We start from the raw sequence: 19,715 nt of genomic DNA on the forward strand, positions 1-19,715 counted from the left end.
CTTATATACCAGGGCCCTTCGCCCCGCCCATCCACTTCCGGATCCTCCCCCTCGAGTTTAAAGGGCCAGGACCCAGCCCCAATCCGGCCCAAGGACATCCCCCACCCGCACCACCTGGTTCTGCGCGATACTTTTCCTCCCTGGCTTCCCCGAAAAAAGCAACTTTTTGCTTTTCTAGCATGTCGCGTAAGAAGAACTAGAATCTTGGTACTACTACTCCTGACTGGACAGCGGCCAGCGACTTCCAGAGAAGGGGAAGCTGGGGCTGCTCTACATGTTCGGAGCGAGTAGCCGAGAGTCTCTTTCCAGGCCGGATACTCAGGAAGTTAACTGAGACTTTCTGTCGGTCCGCTCAGTCGTAACGGATGGACACGCAAGAGCCGAGCACGTGTATACCAGCAACGGCTAGAACAGATATCGGTGAGAGACGCGTGGCTCTGAACCTCAGCAACAACTGACGCAAGGAATGCTGTCCTAGGATTGGCCACCGCCTGAAACTACCGCGCTTGATTCAAAGCTGGGGGCTGCGGCGGGACGCGGCTGGCTCCTCCCTCTGGACCCGCCCCCTTCGGCTGGCCCAATCCGCTGAAGCCATCCTCTTAGGCCCTACCCAGACTCCAAATCTGACTAGCTTAATGCTCCCAGCTCTTTTCGTCCACTCCAAGCTACGGTTTATAGTTTGTCCACTATGTCCGGGGGCACTGTGCTTAGACATTCTAAAGCTATTAGCTGTCTTATTTAATCTTAACAGCAACGCTACTAGTGACAACGGTGTTATCCGTCCCATTTGGTAGAAATAGAAACCAAGGTTCAAAGAAGGTATGACTAGCTCAGAAGGTTGCAAGACAAGTCATTTATGGGAAGCAGTGTGCCTCATTTCCTGCAACTCGCTGAGTGGAAGATAACTGCACTTCCTCACATCTGGAGCATTATCCATTGCCTTCCACCATGGCCTTGCCTACAAAGGTCAGAACAGGAATTTTATTTCCGTCAGTTTCAGACATACTGAGAAAGATTCTTGGGGAGGATTCTTATTCCAGTCTGTCAAGACTCAAGCAGTTTGAAATCTTTAGGGATAAAGACCTGGACCTGCAGGCTTCCCTGGTGGCACAGTTAAGAATCCTCCTGCCAATGCAGGGGACACAGGTTCGATCCCTGGTCCCGGAAGATGCCGCATGCCACGGAGCAACTAAGCCCCTGCGCCACAGCTACTGAGCCTGCACTCTAAAGCCCGCGTGCCACAACTACTGAAGCCTGCGTGCCTAGAGCCCATGCTCCACAACAAGAGAAGCCACCACCACAGAGAAGCCCATGCAATGCAATGAAAAGTAGCCCCCACTCGCCGCAACTAGAGAAAGCCCGTGTGCAGCAACGCAGCCAAAAATAAATAAATACATAAATAAGTTAATTTAAAAAAATAAAAAGAAGCAGTTAGACCTTCTAAATCATCTTCCCCAGGGCAATGGAAAACTGGAAGTTTATTTTTTGGAGAGGGTAAAACAAAAAGGAGGTTGAACTGAGAGAGAGTTGAGGGTATAAGAAGTATATGGAAAAGACAGGGATTAAATGAATGATTACATACAAAACACTGAGATCTTGTGATAGACTCCTAGTTGTCTTCCAATATCGATTTTTCTCTCCTATAATAGTAATAGAACCCTGATTTTTATTTATTTTTACATTGATTTTAGTGCATAACCCCCAGAATAAAACCCAAAATTGTCAATGTCCCCTGGAACTAGAAGTGCTCACATGATGACACTGGTCAATGGAAAGTGAACAAAAGCAATGTGTGCATCTTCCATATAGCGACGTCAAAGGGAAGGGGCTTCTCTTTTCAGAAGATGAGGTGGTAAACTAACTTGGACCAAGTCAATCAGGGCGATGCACCAAGAATGACAAATCAGTAAGATGCCTAGGTTCCTAGCATCACGGAGCCACCATACAAGCTCTGGGCTGCTTACTCCAAAAATGTTATATAAGAGCGAAATAAACTTCTTAGATATATCCATCATATATTAAGCAACAACTGTAAGAATTGCAGAAGAAATAGAGATAAGTCAACAATTGTAGCGGAAATTGTTAACTCATGTCACTCAGAAACAAGCAGACGAAAAAGTAAGCAGAGATAGAGACGACATGACTAATATTATTAATATGCTCTAGTGACTAAATTTATATAAATCTATGCTCAAAAAACAGCAAATACACATTACATTCAAACATCATAGGTCACTTACAGAAATGGACCATTATTAGGCCACAAAGAAAGCCTCAATACAGTCTAAGAATCATCATTTTCATATAGACCATCTTCTCTAACCACAAAGCTTTACTGCACTGCAAATTAACATTTATATATTGTATAAATAAATAGCCCTTGGGTTAAAAAATCATGAAGTAAGTTAAATACTTAGAGCTGAATGACAATAAATACACCACATGTTAAAATTCATAGGACAAAAAAAATTCATAGGACACAGATAAAGCTGTATTTTGATGAATTATAGCTTTCAAAAAATTTTATCAGGAAACAAATAGAAAAATTGCTCAAAGCATTCAACTCATGAAGTTAGAAAAAGAGCGGGAGAGAAATCTCAAACAAGAGGGGAAGTACGTAAGGAAGATAGGGCAGAAATCAAGAGAGAAATAAAAGATGAACTAGAAACTGGTTCTTTGAAAAAATAAAAATATATAGATAGAAAAATATAGATAGCAAATGCAAAAAAGAAAATGCAGAAATAACTACAGAAACCATAGACACAATGGAAAGATAATTGTATTAAGAATAATTATATGCTGGGACTTCCCTGGTGGCACAATGGATAAGACTCTGTGCTCCCAATGCAGGGCGCCTGGGGTTCGATCCCTGGTCAGTGAACTAGATTCCACATGCATGCCGCAACTAAGAGCCAGTGCAAACAAATAAATAAATATTGAAAAAAAAAATAATTATATGCTAATAAATTTGAAAACCTAATGGAGTGATCCTAGAAATAAACAAAGTGTCAAAATTGGCACAAGAAAAAACAGACCTTAAGTAGATCAATAAATAATAAACATTTGAAAATGGTAGTCAGATGTCCCACCATTCCCCCCAAATGACCAGATGGTTTTATAGGTGAGGTTAACACATTTTCAAGAAACATTTACATATGTAAAAAAAAAGCAAAAACTTTTCTAGGATAATAATAGAACTCTGATTTATACTAATAAGATTTAGGGAAGACTTTCAGTTAAAGATGATGGGTTCAGGGCTTCCCTGGTGGCGCAGTGGTTGAGAGTCCGCCTGCCGATGAAGGGGATGCGGGTTCGTGCCCTGGTCCGGGAAGATCCCACATGCCGCGGAGCGGCTGGGCCCCTGAGCCATGGCCGCTGAGCCTGCGCATCCGGAGCCTGTGCTCCGCAACGGCAGAGGCCACAACAGTGAGAGGCCCGCGTACCAAAAAAAAAAAAAAAAAAAAAAAAAAAGATGGTGGGTTGAACACGTACATTTATGTATAGCAAAAAAGAAAGAAAAGTTAATGTAGTCATTTTTTTTACAATTTATTTTATTTATTTTATTTTTGGCTGTGTTGGGTCTTTGTTGCTGCGCGCAGGCTTTCTCTAGCTTCGGCAAACGGGGGCTACTCTTCCTTGCGGTGCTCGGGCTTCTCATTGCAGTGGCTTCTCTTGTTGCAGAGCACAGGCTCTAGGCATGCGGGCTTCAGTAGTTGCGGCATGCGGGCTCAGTAGTTGTGGCACACGGGCTTAGTTGCTCCACAGCATGTGGGATCTTCCTGGACCGGGGCTCGAACCCGTGTGCCCTACATTGGCAGGTGGATTCTTAACCACTGCGCCACCAGGGAAGTCCCAATGTAGTCTTTTTTATTTTTTTATTTTTTTAGGCCATGCAGTACAGCATGTGGGATCTTAGTTCCCTGACCAGGGATTGAACCCATGCCCCTGCAGTGGAAGCACAGAGTGTTAACCCCTGGAACTCCAGGGAATTCCCAAAGGTAATGTAGTCTTGATTCCAGAAATAGGAAAATATAAAACAAAATTGTAAGCCCCTTTCACTTATGAATGTCACTGCATACATCATAAATAAAATATTAGCTAACTGTACTAATTAAGACAGGGTAGGGACTTCCCTGGTGGCCCGGTGGGTAAGACGCCTCACTTCCAAGGCAGGGGGCCCAGTTTCCATCCCTGGTCAGGGAACTAGATCCCACATGCACGCCACAGCTAAGAAGTTTGCATGTTGCAGCTAAGAATCCCAAATGCTGCAACTAAGACCCAGCGCAGCCTAAATAAATAAATAAATATTTTTTTAAAAATTAAGAAAAAAAAAGGGTAAATTTTGCTGCAGTAGCAAGTAAACCCAAAACTTCAATGGCTTCATTCAATAAGATTCAGTTTCCACTCTTACTATATTTTCACCTCAGGTCAGCTGGAGGCTTTGCTCTGTGTCATCCTCATTCTGGGTCTCAAGCTGATGGAACAGCGACCATAAATAATATAGAGTATTGCTTGTTACTGTTTCAGAGGTTAAGAGAGAATATGTTGGAACTCACACTTGCTCTTAAAGCTTTCACCTGGAACCAACACATAATCACTTTTTTTTTCCATTGGCCAGCACAAGTCATGTTAATATCTCTGGAATACTAGAGTAAAGCTTTAATGCAAAAAATGACACCCTGGATCTCCACAAATAGAAGTATCATCTACCTCTGTTGTGGCAGAATTGAATGGCTCTTCTCATGATCATAGCTCAAGGTGATGTTTACACTGTTGTCAACACAAGTTATTAAACTATAAAGTCAATTAGAAAGAAACATCCCTAAAATTAAAGAAACAATCTTGGTTCTTCACTCCTTTGAGAGAGAAACAACTGTTTAATTAATTCAGGTAGATCCTGGATGTAGGGAAATGAAACAGAATGAGATTTAAATGTAATTAAATGTGGATTAATTATCCTGGCAAAAATATATGCTCTCCATGTATTCATTATACCAGCTCAGTCTTGCTTGTCATGTTGTATAAAACAACCTATTAAAGCCTCAAAAGGCCAAAGGCCCAAGAGGTAGTGAAACAAAACAAAGACACATTTGGACAGGCATATTTATAGCTTTATGAATATACAGATGTCAAAGTGCTGATGATCCTCAAAAAGGAAAATCAACAGAACTTGTCATGAACATTCTAGAAGTTAACATCTCAAACCAATAAAGTGATTTTCAATGTTTTAATTCTGACAAATATCAGAACTCCTTCATAGATCACATTTTCCTGGACAAATACTGTGACCTCTTTCATATGTATGTTATCAGTCCCCTTTCACCAAGTATTCTTTTTTGGTTTGCCAGACTTTTTTTTTTTTTTTTTTTTAGTGTAGTTGATTTACAATGGTGTGCCAATCTCTGCTGTACAGGAAGTGACTCAGTTATACACACATATACATTCTTTTAACATTCTTTTCCATTATGGTTTATCACAGGATATTGAATATAGTTTCCTGCGCTATACAGTAGGACCTTGTTGTTTATCTGTTAGTTTGCCAGACTTTGACTACAAGGTTCATATTCTCTCTCCTACAGAATGTCACAAGGTCTCATTTTTCCTACTTGACTGTGAGATATCCCCTCCTCCCTGCAGACCGCAGGGCAGTTTCTGAAAGGGGTCTTAGATTGTACGTGTATAAAAAAATTTTTTTTTTTTTTTTTTTTTTTTATGGTACGCGGGCCTCTCACTGTTGTGGCCTCTCCCGTTGCGGAGCACAGGCTCCAGACGCGCAGGCTCAGCGGCCATGGCTCACGGGCCCAGCCGCTCCGCGGCATATGGGATCTTCCCAGACCGGGGCACGAACCCGTATCCCCTGCATTGGCAGGTGGATTCTCAACCACTGCGCCACCAGGGAAGCCCCGTGAATAAAAAATTTTGATGTAAGGAACTGGAGCGTGGTGGTGCTAGCCTCTGGCTTGTAAGCACTCCCTTCCTCTAGAATGTAGTCTTATAAAGGCAAATCTCATTTTAAAATCTGAGTTTGTGGTCTTTTACTCAGAACAATCATATAAAGAATTCTTTTTGCAAAAATACTTAAGGACTTCATAGTTTTCCCAAAGGCCTTCCTTAATACTTTGATAAGCCAAATATCCTCTTTTGAAGTCTAGTGTCTTCATCTTTGATTTTCTTTCCCAATTAACTGTCAGATCCTCACTTTTCGATAGCTTTGGGTATGATGTGTTAAGTTTCCAACATCACTTCCATTGCTTCATAAAGTACTGTTAACTTTTGCAAGATTTGCAATTTCACTTTTCAGTGGATGTGCACCGTACTGCCCAGTGATTTAGACAAAGATGTCAACAGAGAAATGCTAATGCTAAGCAGAGTGAGATGTTTGAGTTAAGAATAATTTCTAAGTAGTCAACTTATTAGTGAATAATTTGATGTTATGACAACTTTCACTTCCTGATATGAGCTGAATTGTGTCCTCCCTCCTCAAAATCATATACTTAAGTACTAACCCCTAGTACCTCAGAATGTAACTGTATATGGAGACAGGGTCTTCAGTTAAAATAAGATCATTAGGATGGGCCCTAATCCAATATGACAGCCTTATAATAAATTTGGGCACAGGGAATTCCCTAGCAGTCCAGCGGTTAGGACTCCACACTTTCACTGCTGGGGCCCAGGTTCAATCCCTGGTCAGAGAACTAAGATCCCGCAAGCCGTGTGGTGCAGCCAAAAAACAAAACAAAACAAAGAAACAAAAAAATTTGGACACAGATGTGCACAGAGGGAAGACAATGTAAAGACACAGGGAGAAGATGTCCATCTACAAGCCAAGGAGAGAGGCCTGGAACAAACCATTCCCTTACGCCACTCAGAAGGAACCAATCCTGCTGATGCTTTGATCTCAGATTTCTAATTTCCAGAACTGTAAGAAAACAAATTTATGTTGTTTAAATCACCCACTCTGGTATTGTTATGGCAGCCCCAACAAACTAATACATTTCTAACTCATGCTACCTCATAACTGTGGAAAGTTGGATGGTGAAAGGGTATAAGGGAGCTATGGAATCATATAGCAAGCCACCTGGGGAGGGTGAGATCAGGAAAGATGTCCCAGAGGAAGTGACAGCTAAACTGAATGTTTAAGTAATAGATGTTCATCCAACAGTAGGCTAACAGGTGGATTGTTCCAGGCAGAAAGGACCAGAGACAAAAGACTAACTTCTCGGGTTGGTAGATGCAAACTATTATATTTAGAATGGATAAACAACAAGGTCCTAATGTATAGCACAGGGAACTATATTCAATATCCTGTGATAAACCATAATGGAAAACAATATTTAAAAAAATAGTATATGTGTATAACTGAGTCACTTTGTTGTACAGCAGAGACTGGCACAACATTGTAAATCAACTATATTTCAATAAAATAAAATAAAAAGACTAACTTCCAACATGCCTCCCTACAACCACTTTTTATCCCACTAATCCATTTTCCCCACTGCACTAGCACTGTATTTCTAAAACACAAATCATGCCATGTTATTCCTGCTCAAAACTCTTACATGGAGCTTCCTTGGTGGCGCAGTGGTTGAGAGTCTGCCTGCCGATGCAGGGGACACAGCTTCGTGCCCCGGTCTGGGAAGATCCCACATACAACAAACCTCTTACATGGCTTCCTGCTTCATTCAGGATTAAAAAGCCTAAAGTCTGGTACTTCTCTGGTGGCGCAGTGCTTAAGAATCCACCTGCTAATACAGGGGACACGGGTTTGAACCCTGGTCCGGGAAGATCCCACATGTCACGGAGCAACTAACCCCGTGCGCCACAACTACTGAGCCTGTGCTCTAGAGTCCACGTGCCACAGCTACAGAAGCCCACGCGCCTACAGCCCTTGCTCCACAACGAGAAGCCACCACAATGAGAAGCCCGCGCACTGCAACGAAGAATAGACCCCGCTCCTCTGACACTAGAGAAAACCCGCGCAGCAACAAAGACCCAACGCAGCCAAAAATAAATAAATAAATGTATAAATGTATTAAATAAATAAAATTAAAAACCTAAAGTCTTAACCCAGTCTCCTAGGCCTTACATCACCAGGTCCCTACCTTATTCCAGCGTTATTTCATGCCATTCTACCCCTGCTCACTTTCAGTTTGTCACAAAGACTTCTTTCTTTAGGTTTTTCCAACAACTTCTTTCAGTTTCAAGGCTATCCAATTTGCATGGAACACTATTACCATTCTCACCTCTTTTAACTAATTATTCCCTACTCATCCTTCAGATCTCAGCCGATTAAATCAGTAAGCTTCTCACTCTGCGCTTTTCAATAGCACTTCTTCCAACTGTAATTAAACTAATTACGCAATTACTTAGTCTGTCTCAAGTAAACTGTAGGGACCTATGTGTCTTGATTATAGCTATATCCCCAGGGTCTCGCATGGTGCCTAAGTACTCCATAAAATATTTTCTGAATGAAGAGCAATGGTTCAACTAGAAAACTAAAATGAGTTTTGTGTGACCGGAGTTTAGAGGGATTTTCCAAAAACCCTGCTAAAAACCCAAAATCTCAGTCTCTGGTGGGACCACAAAATATATGATAGGACCTTAGGTACAGTGACAAACTTTGGTGCTGACTCTGCCTCCTTCAGGTAGCCTATGCACACTGACTATAGTGTCTGAGAGAAAAAGACCCTGTCCCCAGCTTTCCTGATTTTCCAAGCTGGGACTCCCAAACTTCAGAATGTAAGTTTTGTTGGCTCTTCATATTCTTAAATCTAGGCACTGACTAGATGGGTGGGCGGGATGCAGGAACTCAAGACCCATGCCCAGAAGTGTGAAGAAACCACAGGATTCTCGTTGCCCTGATCTCAGTCCGTAAGTGACCAATTTTTGGCATTCTCACTAAGACTACACTGGGATGGCATGTAGTGCTAAGAGATGCCTCTAGGTGGCGCTACTCCACTAATATACCTTATAATTTGTGAAGGCGGACATGGAATTCAGCTACACACTGGTTTCTCCAGAATCAAGAAAGATAAGGGAGTTTGGACTCATGGTAGGTCACACCCAGCATCCCTAAAAGAAACTGTTGCCATATCAGGTCTGACCAGACAAATAAGACAAGCAAGCATCATGGATGGATACTCCAATGGCTTTATTAACTCCTTTCTGGGGATGGCAGGACGTTATAGCTGGAGAGATGAAAAGGAAGCCAGGAAGCTGTGGTCTCAATATGGGTCACTGAAGGGGTACAGAGGGTGACCTGCATCTCTCGGGACCCTCTTCCCATCCACCTGGAAAGAGAGACAGATGACTCCATTAGTAGGAGCTGACATTCCAAAGTCCCAGAACATCTTTTCCCAAGAATCTTACTCAACAGCCTCACCTGTGTACAGCACTATGACAGATGGCACTACGGCTAGGGCCTCAGAGAATGCCACAGTACCAAGAGCATTCCAGCACCAAACCCACAGCCTGGTACGTGGCTGACCCTGCCCCTAAGAGTTTGCAGTCTCAGCTAGGATAAGGAACCCTTTATTTCCTTATGTGCAACAGGGAAACCTCTAACAAGGTTGAGAATGTCCCATTTATATAATTTACTGAGTAATTGTTATGTGTCAGGAACTGGGATCTTTTTACACATAGGAAGCTGAAGTTAAATAACTTGTTCTAGGTTACAAGGTATCGAGATGCAGGACTGGAACTCACAGGCTACATGCCTTATCCCTCACCCAGACTACTTCCTGGAGCTCAGTAAAGAAAAAAGAGCCCATTGTGTCCAGGACAGCAATCCTACCAACAACAACATCCTGCCAAGCCTGTGACCAGCAAGGTTGAGGCCAGACTTAGGGCAGAATCCTGCCCCAAATCTCATATTCCCTAACTCTGGGGGGTGATACACACTCACCGTAAGCATGGGCACGATGAATCGCAAATTTTTATTCAGGGCATCCAGCTGCTTCATCTCCTCCAGGCTAAAAGTGGAGTCAAACACCTGGGGATGGGAGCGGGGGTGTGTCAGGAAAGCCAGTTTTGTGAGTGGAAGTTGGGGTTCCAGAACAACGCCTTCTTAGCCAAACAGAGTCAGGGCCAGACTGTGTCCCAATGGACTAAAGAAGACAGGACAGACGCACCACCAAGTACCTGGATGTTCTGAAGGATATGGGAAGGTGTGACACTCTTGGGGATGCAGCTCACTTTCCGCTGGACCTGCCACCTGAGTGGGGGATTGGGGTATAGATGAGGAAGTGGAGTCAGTACACATAAGCACTTTTTTTTTTTTTTGGTCCTCCATGCAGCCTTCTCTGTTCACCTGGAACCCGTGAGCCTCACTGGAATAGGGAACATGCCTCAAAGTGGCCTCTCCCCAGATGACACGGCAGGATTCTCAGCCTCATCCAGGCATTTGGATAAGGAACCCCTCAACCCTTGCCTCCCAACCCAGAAGCCTTCTCCCTAACCTGACTGTCTTTCCCCAAGATTGCTCGTACCTGAGCAAGATCTGAGCTGGAGACCGGCCATGCTTTTCAGCCAGTGCCAGGACCACTGGCTCCTCAAGCAGGACAGGCTCATCAGGATCACGCCAGGCACGATCAGAGGAGCCCAGAGGGCTATAAGCAGTCACCTCCAGGCCGCGTGTTTGGCAGTGGGCAATCAGCTCATTCTGAGCCAGGTATGGGTGGCATTCCACCTGAGCCAAGAAACAACCTATCATCATGAGGTGGCCACAGCCAGCTTGCTGGCCCCACCCAGACATGCACATCCTGACCAACCCTGCATTGCTGACCCCTCACTTCCCCTCAACCTGCTTTTCTCACTCTCTAGACAGTTTTCCACTATTTCATTCTCTTCCCACACTTCAATGCCCTTCCTTAAGCAGAGGATTTCTGCACCACACTTCTGACAACTTTCTAGCCATCTCTCTGAAGTAGACCCATCATCTGCTCACTCATGCTCATTTACACACACACACACTGCCTCCAAACCAACTGATCTTTGCTGTGTTCACCTGCAGGATAGCTGGGCGCACAGAGGCCACACTGAGCACATCATCGATCTGCCGACTGCTGAAGTTGGACAGGCCCAGTGCCCGCACCAGCCCCTTAGCCACCAGTGCCTCCAGAGCCTTCCAGGTCTCCTTGTAGTGGGTGGAGTCATAGCGTACAGTCCCATCAGCATTCTTAGGAAAGGGGTTGTCTCCCCGCCTGAGTGAAAGACGGCCCCCCAGGTGTGGGCACAAATGCCAGGCTCCTGCCTACCTTCCCCTCTAGCCATGCTACATCCCATAATCCAAGCCCAGAAAGGGTAAAGGGCCAAGAATGAGAAACAAGCATGGTTTTTCACCTTTCCAGGTCATAACCCAAGTGTTAACTCTATATGGAATGCCCATCCCCCCCTTCTTCTTCCTAGACACATTATATCTCCTCTCCTCTGGAAAGTCTTCCTTAACTCCTTTCACCTCGGGGAGTTGCATGCCCCTGCAGCCTTCTTCAAGCACAGAGCACAGAGCTGATGGTCGGCTCCTCTCACACCCTCTGTGGGAGCTTACTCTACTGCAACCCCAGGGCCTAGGTCAGCAGAAGCTAGTACATTTCCCGAATGTACAAAGGCAGCAGGAGGGACCACCCATGTACACCCTAGGATACACACCATGTGAGGCTGCACTCCTTTTCTGTAGCTAAACTGTAGCAGAAAAGGCTGAGTGTTCCTCTCCTGTTCTGCTACTATGACTTACAAAAAGTTACTAACATGACTCCGCCAACCCCTGATTCCCTGGATGAAGACTCTGGCAAGGCTCACTCAAAGGCATAAGGCCAGTGCATCAGGTACAGGTCCAAATACTCCAGCTGGAGGTCAGCAAGTGTCTTCCGGAGGGCAGGCTCCACATCCTCGGGGTGGTGCTTCGTGTTCCACAGCTTGGAAGTCACAAACAGCTCCTCCCGAGGCACCAACTAGTACAGGGGGCAGGGTCCATAGTTAGAAGAGCCAAGGGCACCCAATCTCACCCACCCTCACCTCTGGGAGAGGAATTAGAAGGAAGCTGATGCCAGATCCCTCTCGCCAGGCCTCAGCCCCAGCCTCTGAGTTTTCTCACCCCACCCCTCTTGTAGCCCCAGTCCTCACCTTGCCAGGTCCCACATTCTCCTTCAGGGCCTCCCCAATCTCAGTCTCATTGCCGTAGATAGCAGCACAGTCAATGTGGCGGTAGCCTATACTCAAGGCATACTTAATAACTGCTTTTACCTGCCAAGTGAGAAAAGCAGAAGTTTTAGCTCTGTTGGTCTGGACCAGAAACTGCCCTCCTGAGGGTCACTGATGCAGGGAGGGGGCAGGAATTTACCACTGCAGTCATCCATGCAGTGGAAGTGAGAAGATGGCTCTAGTCTTGGGGACCAGAAGTCTCTTCAGAGACCCCAAACCCTTTGTCCCCACCCCACCCACCTCCAAGCTTCCTTCCAAGCAATCTCAGCAGGGCCCAGCTAAAACAATGTGTTTGTTCTCAGCTAGATGCTCAGAAGGTGGATGGATACATTGACAGAGGACAGAAGGCAGAAGTGTAGTCATGGAGACAGGTCTCCAGCCCTGGGGAGCTGGTTAGGGAAACATGATACACAGGTAAATAGTTCCCAGGGCAAGGCCACATGGAGAGAGACCCTTAGGAAGCCATGTAGACCAAGAGAGCTCAGGTGAGCAGAAGAGGTGAGGGGGGAGAAAATGAAGGAAGGCAGAGAAGTGAGATGGAAGCTGGGTCCAGAGTCCCCCACCAGAAGAGAAGAAAGCAGACACCAAGGAGGAGGACAGGTCAGTCAATTTGTTAAAAACCAGACTAACATGGCATTAGGAGCAGAACCAAGGGTGCCAGGCCCCTGCCACTCAAGATCCCCATTTAGGTGTAGCTCTTACTATCCAGACGTAAGCCCCTCATACCTGACCCTACTTCTGCTGCTCCATACCCTTCCCCATCCCCTCCATCCCTGCCCCCAATCTTGGCCCTGGCTCTGGCTGTCACCAACTGCCTTCATCTAGCTCCTGGACTTGTCCCAGGCCATATCAGTGCCTGCCTACAGAACCAGGCTCCTAGGCAGCTGTAGGAAGGAAAGCAAAGGGAAAAAAGGCTGAGTTCATCCAGTCACACCACAAATCCCAGCCTAAATTCCAGAGAGAAGAGGCCATTCTCCTTGTCAGAGTCCCTCCCAAACTTCTCTAAACTCTGACTCAGATTCCAAGCACAAGGAACAAGCCCTGAGGAGATGCTCTACCCCAGGTGCAAGCTGAATCTCTACCTGTGTCAATCTAGAAAAACAGGTCTCTGCTCCCAGGCTCCCTGGGCTGGAAGGGTCTACACTAGGGGTTGCTAAACTCTAGCAGTTTTCTTTTGTTTTTTTTGGCCCTTGAGCTAAGAATGATTTTTATATTTTTAAATAGTTACATAATCACCTCCATTTTGCAAGTTGTCTAACAAAATCTAAATTATTAACCACCTCGTTCTTTAAGAAAAAGTTTGCTGACCTTCAGTCTAAACAGTTGACCTAGTTATTCTTTAAACCCTGATACCTGCTGTGTGCCTACCTCTGGCCTCAAGGAACCCAGCGTGGAACAGGAGACATGATCACAGCACAGGGTGATAAGTGGCATATTAGGGGTTAGCATAGGGCCAGGCACAGAGGGGTCCCATGTCTTCACAGCAGTGCAGATCCAGTCAGGGAAAGGGCTCCTTCCTACACTCTAGTCAGTGCTGGGCCCCACAACCACTCCTCTGAATCAGCTGTGGAAGACAAGTGCTCACTGCTGGTCCCTTGTTTCTTCCCACTGCCCTCCAGGCTCATCCCACCTGAGGTGAAGTATAGTTGGGGGGGATGGGCTGCTAGAAAAAACACAGACATCCTCTCCCAAATAGTGCCTTTTCCTGAGGAGAGGAGTAAGAAGCCCCCCTCCTAATCTCCCATCCTTCACCTGGCCAGGCTCACTCTTCCAGGTGCCCAGTCCAATCAGGGGCATCTTCTGTCCAGTGTGCAGGAGGATACAGGAAGCTGCCATTGCCCCCTGAAACACAGATGGGAAGAGAATGGTGTGGGGTCAGTGCTGCTGCTTGGGCCCACTGATCAAGACTCCTGTAAAACAGGAAGGGGGCACAGGGGTGATAGGATAAAAAACACAGTCATGTGTATATGCCTGTGAGCAGAGACAGCTGATACAAGGTGCCTGGAACTAAGCAAAGCCAGTAACTCCTGGACAAACACTAATGGGACCACCAGCCTGGCTGCCCTTCCTTCCATCAGGCTAAAGCTCTGGTTAAAGAGCTCTAAAACCTAAAAACAAAGGCAAGGTGGCTTCCCAGAAGTACCCAGCCTTAACTACATGAGGTCTCAAACCAGTGTAAGACAGACAAAGGCCTTTATGAGACAAAGTGAGACCAGGTGACAGAACTGGCTCAGGAAAGGGTCCCTTTTCAAAGGATGAAATGAATGTTCCCAGGAGGTTGTCAGAACTACAGAGACTCTGAGTCCCTCTTACAGAGAGGTCTGATTGGCCATGCTGCTAGCCCTGAGTGTAGTCTTACAAGGGAAGTATACTATTGTTTAGATGAAAAAAACAGGCTCAGAGAGGTAAAATTATTTGCCCCAAATCAACAGCTAAGTGGCAGAGCCAACTATTCAAGGAGGAGCTGATGGAAAAGGCGGGAAAAGGCAAGTAAACACAGACCTATAAAATACACATATATATGTGCATGTACACTGTGCTACAGAAAAGCAAGTGACTTCTGTAGGGCAAGAACCAGGGACTAATGACACTGGCTTTTAAGAATGAGTTGGAGGCTTCCCTGTTGGCGCAGTGGTTGAGAGTCCGCCTGCCGATGCAGGGGACGTGGGTTCGTGCCCCAGTCCGGGAGGATCCCACGTGCCGCGGAGCGGCTGGGCCCATGAGCCATGGCCGCTGGCCCTGCGCGTCCGGAGCCTGTGCTCCGCAACGGGAAAGGCCAGAGCAGTGAGAGGCCCGCGTACCGAAAAAAAAAAAAAAAAAAAAAAAAATTAAATTAGGAAGCTACAATAAAAGAATTAAAATTCACATGGGAAAAAAAAAAAAAAAAAAAAAGAATGAGTTGGGACAGTCCCAAGAGTCAAGGGTAAGAGTCTTTCCAGGAAGAGGAACTAGACACAGGACTTCAATGAAGCAGAAAGCAGGAAATTACAGATACATGAAAATTTCCAACTGAACGAAGCAGGTGGGTGCTTAGAGCAACCCTGTTTGGAGAGCTATGAAAATCAGAAGTCTCCAAATGGGGAACTTCCCTGGTGGCACAGTGGTTAAGAATCCTCCTGCCAACGCAGGGCATAAGGTTTCGATCCCTGGCCCAGGAAGAGCCCACATGCCATGGAGCAACTAAGCCCATGCACCACAACTACTAAGCCTGCACTCTAGAGCCCACGAGCCACAACTACTGAAGCCCACATGCCTAGAGCCCGTGCTCTGCAACAAGAGAAGCCACCGCAATGAGAAGCCCGCGCACCGCAAGGAAGAGTAGCCCCTGTTCGCCGCAACGGTAGAGAAAAGCCCGTGCGCAGCAACAAAAACCCAACTCAGCCAAAAATAAATACATAAATAAACTTTTTTTTTTTTTTTTTTTTTTGTGGTATGCGGGCCTCTCACTGCTGTGGCCTCTCCCGTTGCAGAGCACAGGCTCCGGACACGCAGGCTCAGAGGCCATGGCTCATGGGTCCAGCCGCTCCGCGGCATGTGGGATCTTCCCAGACCGGGGCACGAACCCGTGTCCCCTGCATCGGCAGGCGGACTCTCAACCACTGCGCCACCAGGGAAGCCCTATTTTTTTTTTAAAGAGTATTATGGTAGAGCAGGTAATTGGACAAGTTGTAACTATAACCAACACACCAAAATTGTCTTTCCTAATACTTCTGACTCAGGAAGAATTTTATAGTCTAGCATAACCTTATGGAGACCACCCTTTCTGCTAAAACAAAAACGTTCAACCTGGGCAGCAAACCGCGGACCACTGAAGGCAATACTCTTCATTACCAAACTTCCCAGGGGCACCAACCTGCCCAGGGATCAGGCAAACATGTCTGGCCTTCACAGGAGGAACTAGCCTGCTAGCTGCTACCAGGGTCTGTGGCTGGTTTCCTGGGCTTGATTCTTCAACCTATGACCTGTTGACCTCTCCCAGATTTACCAGAACACAAGGGATGGCTCTGAAATTACACCCGGGCTGAGAGTGTGAACAAAAACCCGTCCTCAGGGGAAAAGGAAGAAGAAACCTCATGCTTGCCTCTCCCTTTCTTTTGCTTGTGAAACTGAAAACCAAAAAGGCTAAGGCTTGAGGTGGTGGACTGGTCCCAAGGCGTGCAGGTGCCCTGTGCCTATTCAGCAGTTCCCCCTGAAGACTGGAGTGCTCAGCCTGCCACTGAAGACTGGTCTGCAGCTCCCACTGCTCAGGCCACTGAGTGGGTAGGAACAACCACTGAGTGGTCTTAAGCTGTTCTTCCACAAACTCTTAAAATGGAAATAGGTTGACGGAAAATAAACAGTTTCTAAAAAAAAAAAAAAAAGGCTAAGTCTTGGAGGGGCAGGGATCATAGAGGTAGAAATGGCAAACACAGACCTGCAAAGAACAAGGGCTCCAAAGGACAGAACAGAAGGCAGAAGACAGATGTTTTCCTCTAGGACAGGAAGTCATCCTCTACCAGCTCCTGACTTCCTCATCTTCTGCCTGGTGCAACAGCCTTTCAGCCAGCCCTGCACTAATAGGCTCTGAGCTTGTCAGCATCTGCCTAGCTAGACCTCTGGCAGAATTCAGAAACCCTCAACATATGTTATCTTGGGAGAGGTTCTAGATGGAAAAGAGAGAAAAGCTGGGTGTGTGGGGAGAGGGGGGTGAGGGTAGTATCAGGATTCAGGTTTTATTATTCCCAGGTCAGTGCCTAGGTTCCTTCTCTCTGGGGCTCAGTCTTCCTTTCTCAGAGGAGGGCTCTAGAGATGTCTTGATACAGGAAACTTGAAAACACAGGAAGAAAAGGAAGCAGTATTCACGTGAGTGTTCCCTGGCTGGATGGGCCTTTCCTCTCTGCTCTCCATAAATATTGATGTCCCTCAGTGTTCTGTCCTCAATCCCTTCTCACTCCCTAGTCAAGCTCAAGTCTTCAGTGATCACCTTAATCACTAATTCTTTCCACCCCAGTTCTATATATTCACCTCCCTCTGGACATCTCCATCTGTATATCCTACAGGTAAGTGAGACTCAACATGTCCAAAGGTATACTTATCAAATCCAGCAACACAGCAGATTTCAAGCTCTGGGGTGGCACAGACCTGGGCTTGAAACTCAGCTCCCCCATTCTAAAGAGATTTTAAGCACTCTGCACAGTGCCTGACCATGTTCTTCTTTCTGTATACTCTATCTCACCAGGGACTCAAGGCCCTGGATAACAAGTGTTAAAGCAAACCAGACAACTTGTCTACAGTATAATCCATGGGGGTCTTTAAAAAGCCATCTAATGTATTTCAGTTTGTTTGAGGCATTTCTGAGTATTATCAGATTAGGGTTTCGCCAGGTGATGGGTGGTGGTGGGGGGGGGGTTTATCTTCTTCTGGTTTCGAAGAAGCCAGGACGGAAAGCCACCTTAAATATGGTAGCAGTGGCCAAGATTTGGTCTATCTGGCTGCATAAAAAATCCTGTAAATACTTGTAAATATTACAAAAGACACTGTTTGCTCTAAACTGTAATGTAAAACCTAAGATTGCAATAACACTTCCTGGACTTCTTGATGTATGTGAAAAGAATATATACTTCCTAAATCTTTATCCAGCCTATCCCTGTCCAACTCCAGGGCCACTGCTCTAGCTGTGAAGACCCCTCCCAGAACCAGGGATCCCTCTGCTTCCGGTGTGTCCCCTCTCCCCATAAAGCAGCCCCCAAATCTGACCATGTGATTCCCAGGATCTCTTCCAGTAGATCTCTCCTACCCTCGGGATAAGGTCCAGACTCCCTGTAATACCCTTTAAACCTGGCTCCCACCTCCCCCATCTCTCCACCTCTTTATTTCAGACTCCATATTCCAGGCTTTGCAGAACCAGCCACCATATTTGACTCCAGGCCTCTGCACACTTTCCTTCCCCAAGTCCCACCCTTGCCTGGCTAACTGCAGGTCACCCTTCAGCTAGCAGTTTAAATTTCTGGTTCCTCCCATGTCCTGACAGTTGTGCACATCACTGCATTTGTTTGTTCATTTTCCCTCACAAATCTTGGTACTCCTTGAGGTCAGGGCCTATCATCTACCTAAACCTGTAGCTGCTAGAGTGCCTGCCCCCTCCCCCACCCCACACACAGCGGCAAATAGGGGAGATCTTGTCAGCTGGATGGGCATTTGATAAAGTCACTGCCTCCATCACCTTCTTCCTTTACTTCTTGGATAACCTGGAAAAAATCATCTCTGGAAAATAACAAAGCATTTTACCATCATCTTCGGTAAAAAGAAAAAGAAAAAAAATCCCAGTGATTCCAGAAAGGGTGATACTCGGATTGCTCTCGTATTACAGATAAGAAAACTGAGACCTTGGGAAAAGTAACAGGACTGATCAGAATCAAGACTCTTCTAAGGGAGGTCCTGCAGCCCAGAGTATGGACAGGCTGAAGGGAGAGTTAATTTATACTAACCCCATCCGGTGAAGGTTCAGATTCCAGTCTCACTTTAACAGAGCACTGGGTCAACAGAAAAACATGCCTTGGCTTTCCCAAACCCAAGGCAGGTGCCTAAGCAAGCGAACCCACTCCCCTCCTGCCACTTATGAGAAGCGTCTCTGCAATTCCACATTAAAGCCGGAGTTCCTGAAAAAATCGTGTTGGTGGGTAAACAAAAGGAAGATGGCAACCAAAACTTACTGACAGTGTGGGCCGGGAGCTTTAAGAGCTTTATCTCACTTAACTCTTGTTACATACAGTTCTGATGTAGGAACTGATTTTACCGCTGAGAAAACTGAGGTCCAGAGAAACTGAGAACTTATCCAAGATCACTCAGCGAATAAGAGGAAGCTCAAATCAGAAACCAAGTCGGGCCGCCTCCTCAGAATTTGCTCTTCGCTCTAACCCGGGGCGGACACATCTGTAGTGAAGGTTCGAGGCCATCTCCACTACGACAAAGATGGGGCAGCAGAAGAGAAACTCACCTCGGCACGAGCACAGGACGTTAGCAGGGAGGTATGGCTTTTCAGCTCAGTCCTGTGCCCTGCTAGCGACCCAATGCGCCTCAGCTTCCGGGATTGGTGGGCAGCAAGAAACTGACCTGAGACTAGAGACCGGGACTTAAGTCTGGCGGTGATGAGGGAGCTCCTCCCAGAGGAGGGGCTAGGGCCGGGCATTCAACATCACGCGCAGTGGTGGACCCCGCCCCTGTCCCCAGAAACAAGCTGGGGAGTGGACGCCTGAGCTGGGTGGCTGCACTATCCCTCAGGATCCTGGTGGGTGGATTGGCGGAGTTTGGGCACACTCCACAGCGGGAGTTTGGAGAACTCCCGGATGAGTGAAGCCTGCGCCGACGGCCAAGTAAGCGGCCCCGGAGGCGGGGCCAGGGGGCGCCTCTGCCTGGCCCATATTGCACCGCGCGCCGCCGCGAGGCCGCTCTGGGCAACTTCTGCTCGTTTTGCTGCCAGAGGGAGGAGAGCCCGGCTGCCGTGTGGTGGCTTATTCTGCAGTCGGCTCCCCCTAAGG

At 46.5% G+C, this 19,715-nt stretch overlaps 1 protein-coding gene across 1 annotated transcript; it reads right to left on the reverse strand.

Annotated features, from left to right (window-relative positions):
• Positions 1-9,134: 9,134 nt before the first annotated feature.
• AKR1A1 (aldo-keto reductase family 1 member A1) lies at positions 9,135-19,508 on the reverse strand. Its single transcript, XM_007108602.3, has 9 exons — positions 19,175-19,508; positions 13,951-14,040; positions 12,121-12,240; positions 11,797-11,948; positions 11,006-11,201; positions 10,488-10,687; positions 10,141-10,213; positions 9,905-9,991; positions 9,135-9,290 (listed from the first exon to the last, which is right to left on the reverse strand). The coding sequence occupies exons 1-9, from the start codon at positions 19,364-19,366 to the stop codon at positions 9,225-9,227; spliced, it is 1,176 nt and encodes a 391-aa protein (XP_007108664.3). The 5' UTR covers positions 19,367-19,508; the 3' UTR covers positions 9,135-9,224.
• Positions 19,509-19,715: the final 207 nt, after the last annotated feature.

Source organism: Physeter macrocephalus, chromosome 4 (assembly GCF_002837175.3).
Source record: "Physeter macrocephalus isolate SW-GA chromosome 4, ASM283717v5, whole genome shotgun sequence".
NCBI classification, from domain to species: Eukaryota; Metazoa; Chordata; class Mammalia; order Artiodactyla; family Physeteridae; genus Physeter; species Physeter macrocephalus.